We start from the raw sequence: 8,248 nt of genomic DNA, 5'->3' as shown, positions 1-8,248 counted from the left end.
ATTGCGACCTGCTAAGGTTTCTCTGGTGGCCCAAGGGAGATTTCTCTCAACCCATGGAGGAGTACAGGATGCTAGTCCATCTTTTTGGAGCTACTTCAATACCTAGTTGGGCAAACTTTGCTCTCCAAAGATGTGCAGAGGATAACAGAGACTCCTTCAGTCAGCACGTGACGGATACCATTATGCAGTTTTTATGTGGACGACTGTCTTGTTTCAGTGCCCTCTGAGTCTCAGGCTGTAGCTCTCTATCAAGACCTTCGAGCTGTTTGTGCCCGAGGAGGCTTTCAGTTAAAGAAGTGGGTAAGCAACAGGCGAAACGTGTTGGCTGTGATTCCTGAAGAGGAGAGGGCAATGGATGTGAAAGAGTTGGATCTGGGCTATGACACACTTCCTGTTGAAAGAGTACTGGCTGTGCAGTGGTGTGTGCAATCCGATGCATTCAAGTTCAAGATTGCAATTCAAGATCGGCCTTTGACTCGTAGAGGGATCCTATCTATGGTGAGTTCGATCTACGATCCACTTGGAGTGCTGGTGCCAGTGGTGCTGAAGGCCAAGCTAATCTTGCAAGATCTGTGTAGGAAAGGCTTAGGATGGGATGACATTATACCTGCACCCATTGCACTGGAGTGGACAAAATGGGTACAAGAGCTACACCTATTGGAGGATTTCAAAGTTGGCAGATGTTTCAAGCCGGTGGACTTTGGAACCATGGCTTCTGCTCAACTACATCATTTTGCAGATGCGAGTGAGGTGGGTTATGGAACAGTTACCTACTTGCTGTTGCGCAACACCAGTGCAAAGTCATTCAGTGTCCTTGTCATGAGAAAGGCGAGGGTGACTAACCCTTAAAAACAGTTATGGACATGAAAAATGACATTTTCTGAAATATTGCACTTTCTTATAGTGAGTACAGTAGTACTTGAAGTTGACATTGAAGTGGCCCTCCTATGAGTTGACGATACAAACAGTGGCCCCAAGCCAATTTGAGTTTGAGACCCCTGCTCTAAAGCATTCACACTAATAATGAACTGGATAATTATGTGAATGAGAAGCTAATAAGGCTTTTATTAATGTTCTTAAGCAGTTTATAAACTGTTATCAAGTTTCAAATGTCTTATAATCTAACAATAAACATATATATATATATAATGCTATTATTAACACTGTCTTATCAACATATTAATGTTAATAAGCATATTATGAGGACCTACAGTACCTATTAACTAATGCTTAATAAGAGGACCTTAATATAAAATGTTACCCAGTATAAAAACCATCAGCCTATCCTATAGCAGCCTACATCCAGTTATATATCTTTTTCACCTTTTCTTTCAGAACATCCAGTTCATCTAAGATGTCTGACCTGGAAGACTTCAGCCAGTCAGGAGGACAAGGGAATGCATCAGAGAGTTACCAGGTGAACCCCACCAGTGTGATTGTGTCAGTGGTCTTCTCCCTCATCTTCCTCCTGGGCACCGTAGGGAACAGCCTTGTGCTGGCGGTGCTCCTGCGCAGTGGCCAGGTGGGCTACAACACCACCAACCTGTTCATCCTCAACCTCAGCGTGGCCGACTTCTTCTTCATCATCTTCTGTGTGCCTTTCCAAGCCACCATCTACTCACTGGAGGGCTGGGTGTTTGGCTCCTTCATGTGCAAGGTGGTCCACTTCTTCATCAACCTCACCATGTATGCCAGCAGTTTCACGCTCGCCGCGGTGTCTGTCGACAGGTTAGTTATTGCTTCACGTTCATTTGTTAGTTACCATGGGTCTTCTCAAATTTTAAAAAGCAGAAACATGTTTTTAATCCTCAAACTGTAAAAAGAAAGAAACAAAAAAATAATGTATTAATCCTCACAGCTGAAGAGGCCTCAGTTAATAGTTTGTCATTCTTTTTTAATTGCATTCCACCTGAGGCAGCCACTCTTCCTGAATGTGTGGCTTCAAAGGTCGGAACCATTTAGAGCTCTACAGTCAAGCCAAGGTCTCCTTAGTCTCTCTCCACACTCAAAATTAAGTTGAATCACTGCGCTCTGCATACTACATAATAGTCTGTGCCACTTTGTCTTCCAAGCTGGTTTTCTGAGGGCGTATTGAGAGGTCAAAATTGAAAGAGTGACCGGTCGTAGCAGCAAATGAGAGACGCTAGCCCAGGTTAGATGGGCAGGGCCAGGATGGGTGGGAGCGCCTGATCGTGAAAGTCGCTACCAATGAATTGCCAGGATTTGAAAACCATATTTTTGCATGAAGCATCAAGCTATTTGTCTTTGAAATCGAGAGTTTAACATATATTTGAAAGATGTTTCACAGTGCCCACCCACATCCATTGTATGACTTAAACGGAGGTAGAGCAATTATCAACTTTCTTAAAAGTGCTAGTTTTGTCAACTTTTCGATCTGAACCATTGTATATGATCATAAGTAACCTTAAAACATGGCTAAACATGATTTTTCCCTTTAGTACTCCTTTAAAGAAGAACAAAGACTAAAAAATCATTACTGACAAATAAGCACCAACAAATAAACAATTCTGACAAGTCTTTCTTTTTGGTTGGTAGGTATTTGGCCATTCGCTACCCTCTGCGTTCCAGAGAACTAAGAACACCTTGTAATGCAGTGGTTGCCATGGTGGTCATCTGGGGCCTCTCCCTGGTCTTTGCAGGACCATATCTAAGCTACTACGACCTCATTGATTTTGCAAACAACAACGTGTGCGTCCCTGGTTGGAAAGAGCACAACCGCAAGGTACTGGACACATGCACCTTTGTGTTTGGCTATGTGATCCCTGTACTCATTGTGAGCCTATCCTACACCAGAACCATCAAGTACCTTTGGACGGCTGTTGACCCATTGGACGGGATGTCAGAGTCTAAGAGGGCCAAGCGCAAAGTCACCAAAATGATCATCATTGTTACAGTGCTCTTCTGCATATGCTGGCTGCCCTACCATGTGGTCATCTTGTGTTACTTGTATGGAGACTTTCCCTTCAACCAGACCACATATGCCTTCAGGATCCTCTCTCACTGCATGGCTTATGCCAATTCCTGCCTCAACCCCATTGTGTATGCTTTGGTGTCCAAGCACTTTCGCAAAGGCTTCAAGAAGGTGTTCAGCTGCATCCTCAGCAAAAATGGCAGGAATAAAGTGCATGTGGTACATGTGGCCAACACTGTGCCTGGGTTTGAAGCAGGGTCAACAGAAGTGTCTCAAATGAATGAAGAGAATGTACGACAAAATGACTGTGAAATGACAAACAGGCCTGTTGCTGAGCCAAGAGAGGCTACAAAGACTCTAACCATGCCTTTCCAGAAGCAGCCATGAATCCTGATTCAGTTGGTCAAAGGCTCTGTGCAGATGCCTTATCAAATGACATTGGTAGTATATCACTGGTAAAATCATCAAAGGTTGTGATATCTGGTGTCATCTCAGATAGTGGAGAGGGCAAATTAGAAAAAAAAAAAAATTCAGAGTATACAGTATGTTAGTCATACCCATTACATACTTATGACATTTTGTTACATTTTACTCTGTATGGATTTGTGTACTTGCATGCTTCTCTTTACTGTAAAATCATGAATTAAGTGTTAATTGTTTATTTGCTCATGGCAGTAAAAATAGAGAATAACTAGTGTGCTTGTTCACTTTAGAATTGTATTGGAGTTGTTGTAATTTAAATACTGCATGATCATGTATGGTCTCTGTACACTTTATATTCAAATCAAATATTACTGAATTTTTCTCTATATTTTCCCTATTTAGTGCCCTTACAGTATACAGTAAGCTTGTTTGCTACCTCACTGATTTGCTTATTATCTTGCCTATTACTACTCATATTATTACCTTCTACTCTAAACTAGAGGCTTTGAGAAAAGTAATTTTCTTCTTGGAAAACTATTTTGCTAATCTTGGAAAAGAGCGCTCCTTTATATTGCACTGTCCTTTATAGCCAGAAATCTTGTCGCAATGTGTTCTTTGTAAATTGTGCTATGCTTTTGTGTAAAACTGTCTCAAATATATTTCAACTTATATAGAATGTCTCTTTTGAGTGTGTTTATATATCATGAGTATGTGTATGGTTTATGGGATTATTTTTTCCCAGAACAATTTATATACTGTGTGTATGTAAACATTAATTATTGTACAAAAATAAATATTCTATGGTACACATTCCTATTAATAAAGGTTGGCTAATGTAAGATGCAGAAGTGCTCTGAAATCCCATGATTCGGCTGTATTTTCAGTGACTTTCAACTTAAACTTATACTTATTTGACACTTGAAAACACTTTAAAACAATGCAGAGCAAGTACATATTGATTGCATACTATGTCCTGCTGTACAGTGCATACTAGTAAGATGTTCAAAAACAAAAGAATGCATCTGATCTCCAGATAAGTGGGCAGTCATTGCAAAGATCGTGCAGTCATTTCACTGCAAAAAAGTGATGAGCTTAAATGAATACCTTAAATAAAACTTGACGTGTTCTGCTCTACTCACTTCCAAAACTTCAGAGTCTTATCGATGTCTGTACCTTGGAGACTGCCATACTCTCCCATAAGTGGTCATCTCCTCAGCAGCTGATGGTGCAATACAATACAGTCCACCCACGCTATTGATCCTACACTCCCACTAGCAATCTGTTTTCTTGACTTTCTTTCTTTCAGTACCTACACCCTGATTTTATTTTTATTTTATTTTGTTATTTCAACAAAGTGCTCTTCTAATAAAACTATTTTAATCCCTGAAATTATATTGATTTAAGTCTGCACACTGAACAGTAGGAATAAAGCATCAATAAGACATGGTAACAAAGTAACAATTGAAAAAAAAAATTAAAGGTATCCAAGAGGTGGAACCCAGGGTCTGGTGTCAAGGTTGTGAATTATTGTGTCAAACATGAGCCTGCAGGCTTCGGCACCCCCATACTGCCTCATATTTCTCATGTAGTGAAACATTGCTACTGCCAGGTGTGACGTGCGCTGCTAGGAAGAACATTACGGGAATATGAGTGGGGAGCGGAGGGTTATCAGGAAGTGGGAAACTAATGTAGTGGGATCCCCAGGGGTGCACGCCGACGCGACGGCGTAGGCTAATGGGGCAGCGTTGTTTGTATTGATGCAACATTGGTTGGCCAATATGTAAGTAGAACTTTATTGTACTTTTATTTGTGAATGGTGACAACTTTTAAATTACCGAAATGTATGGGGGGCTCATGGTATGCGGCGTGTATTTGTTTGTAGCAGGTTGCACTGCAGTCAAGTGAGCCGCACTTTTTTCTTCCACGGTCAAGTGAGCCGCACTTTTTTTTTCTAAATTCAAAACAAGAATGGGTGCGTACCCATTAGTAGTATTACGGTAAAACGGTGAAACTGTTTCTGCAATAGATATTTATATCGTCGCTGCTTCTTTTTCTTACACTGATATTGCTAATCGCACATTGGGACATTAATTTATATAATTAGGTGGGCTAGCTTGCAGAAGCTAGCCCAACTTGTGATATTCCCACTATTTCTTTCTTTCTTTCTTTCTTTCTTTCTTTCTTTCTTTCTTATTATTCTCCCCACTTTTTTGAACCTTAACTAGTTCTTCATACTTTGTCCTAGAAACTTCATTCAAACTTTAAAATGTTCATAATGTTTAGCTCTTGAACGGATCCATTCAGATTTTTGATATTTGTTATAGTTTTTAAGAAATTTAACTTTTAAAACTATTTTTTGTCCCATTGAAACTGCTTGAAACTGCTTTTGGAATATTCAGAAACTTTATGTTTTTAGAGTGGTGGCAGCAGTTGCTTTGAAAATATTCACACATTTTGTAAACTGCTGGCACTCCTACAGTTTTGAAAGCTCACACACATATTATACATCAAAATGTTCACACAACTGTGCTGATTCGTACAATGTAAATATCTAAGCAGTGTGACTTATTGTTTTCGCTGTATGACGATTTGTTCGGCAACTGCGCTCCTCATTGAAACGTATGGCAATGCACTCTAGCTTTTGAGCTGCTAATTTTGCATTTTTACTCTTTTTCTAACTTGTCGCTATGCCTACAGTCTTAACATCTCATACACATATTATATATCGAAACATTCCCATAACTGTGCTGATTCGTACAATGTAAGTATCTAAGCCGTGTGACTTATAGTTTTCGCTGTATGACGATTTGTTCGGCAACTGCGCTCTCCATTGAAACGTATGGGCCCACGCTCTACCTTTTGAGCTGCTAATTTTGCTGCTAATTTTGCATTTTTACCCTTTTTCTAACTCGTCGCCATGCCTACATTTTTTAAGCTACACGGACATATCATAGCCTAAAATGTTCAGCATTTTCTCAGGATTCCTACGGTGTCAATATCTAGGCTGTGATACTTTTTGAGAGAGCTGTCTGAAGCCAACATGCCTTTCCATTAGAGTGAATGAGAGGATGCTCACAGTGTCAGTTGGGATTTGAATTTGGGGACACGTGCAGGCTCTCTGTACAGGCACCCTTTTATGACTACTGTGGTAGCATTCATATTCATTCATTCATTCCTTCCTTCTTTCCTTCCTTCCTTCCATCCATCCATCTTTCCTTCCTTCCTTCCTTCTTTCCTTCTTTCCTTCCATCCTTTCTTTCTTTCTTTCTTTCCTTCCTTCCTTCCTTCCTTCATTACTTCCTTCCATCCTTCCTTCCTTCTTTCCTTCCATCCATCCTTCCTTCCTTCCATCCTTCTTTCCTTCCTTCCTTCCTTTCTTTCTTTCTTTCTTTCTTTCTTTCTTTCCTTCCTTCCTTCCTTCCTTCCATCCATCCTTCCTTCTTTACTTCCTTCCTTCCATTCTTCCTTCTTTCTTTCTTTCTTTCTTTTTTTCATCCATCCATCCATCCTTTCTTTCTTTCATCCATCCATCCTTCTTTCTTTCTTTCTTTCATCCATCCCTCCCTCCCTCCCTCCATCCTTCTTTTTTTCTTTCTTTCACCAATCCATCCATCCTTCTTTCTTTCTCTCTTTCATCCATCCATCCATTCTTTCATCCATCCATCCATCCATCCATCTTTCTTTCGGACATATCATAGCCTAAAATGTTCAGCATTTTCTCAGGATTCCTACGGTGTCAATATCTAGGCTGTGATACTTTTTGAGAGAGCTGTCTGAAGCCAACATGCCTTTCCATTAGAGTGAATGAGAGGATGCTCACAGTGTCAGTTGGGATTTGAATTTGGGGACACGTGCAGGCTCTCTGTACAGGCACCCTTTAATGACTACTGTGGTAGCATTCATATTCATTCATTCCTTCCTTCTTTCCATCTTTCCTTCCTTCCTTTCCTTCTTTCCTTCCATCCTTCCTTTCTTTCCCTTTCATCCATCCTTCTTTCATCCCTCCATCTTTATTTCTTTCACCAATTGTTACGTCCCCTACTCAGATGTAATAATAAAGGTGTAATAACTAGGGGCGAGAGGGGAACGCAACAGCCTGTGTCTAGACCCACCGGGCCGATGTAACAAGACAGTACTAGGTGATGGAGTGCTGTATGGAACCAGGCAGGGAAAACCAAAGATAACGTTCGTCACTAAAAAATGATTTATTACCGCCCACAACCAATGACAATGAACAGAAACACCACAAGACGACAAAACCACAAAGGGGGAAATAAATGAATTAACAGAGGGCAGGAGATAAGGGACCTAGGGAGAAGGACTGTGAACGGTGCCACTAAGAAACACAGCCCTACCTTCCCTACACCTCTACCCTATAGACCCTAACAATATCTAACTGAAAACAGAACTAGAGGCCCTAACTAGCTATCTATCTAAGCCTAAACCGGAACCTTACCTACCTGCTACAAAAAGACGTGGCAGCCGCTCACTCTTACCTAGTGTGTTTAACAGAGGGTTACCTACGTGGTGAAAATGTATACCCCAGGGTATCTTACCTAATGCCCTTCTCCCAGGAGCGGAAGAACACAAGGGGAGATAACAAGATCACAGTTAACCCAAACACAACTAGAACTAAGGTAGGTAGGTTGTCAAACAGAAGTACACAAACAGTAGGCTATAAGAAAACTAAGGTCAATCGACATCACAATCACATACAACATACCCCTCTGTCTCCCTCTAACATACCCCTCTGTCTCCCTCTAACAAACAGGGAACACAGACACACATATATAGGGGGAAGGCCGCCTGCTGATTGGGCAGGAGATGATTGGGGACTTGATTGCTGATGGCAGCCAGGTGGTAGCAGTGGCAGCCAGGAGGATGGCAGGAGAC

General features: G+C 41.1%; 1 protein-coding gene across 1 annotated transcript; it reads left to right on the top strand.

Annotated features, from left to right (window-relative positions):
• Positions 1-1,354: 1,354 nt before the first annotated feature.
• On the top strand, positions 1,355-3,319 carry galr2b (galanin receptor 2b; the record flags this gene model as incomplete). The annotated part of the gene is made up of 2 exons (XM_084449082.1): positions 1,355-1,728; positions 2,557-3,319. 2 exons carry the CDS (start codon positions 1,355-1,357, stop codon positions 3,317-3,319), a joined length of 1,137 nt encoding a protein of 378 aa, XP_084305208.1.
• Between the last annotated feature and the right edge of the window lie 4,929 nt (positions 3,320-8,248).

This window comes from Borostomias antarcticus, assembly GCF_949987555.1.
Source record: "Borostomias antarcticus genome assembly, chromosome: 14".
Lineage (NCBI taxonomy): Eukaryota > Metazoa > Chordata > Actinopteri > Stomiiformes > Stomiidae > Borostomias > Borostomias antarcticus.
This window is presented reverse-complemented; position numbering and strand designations above follow the sequence as displayed.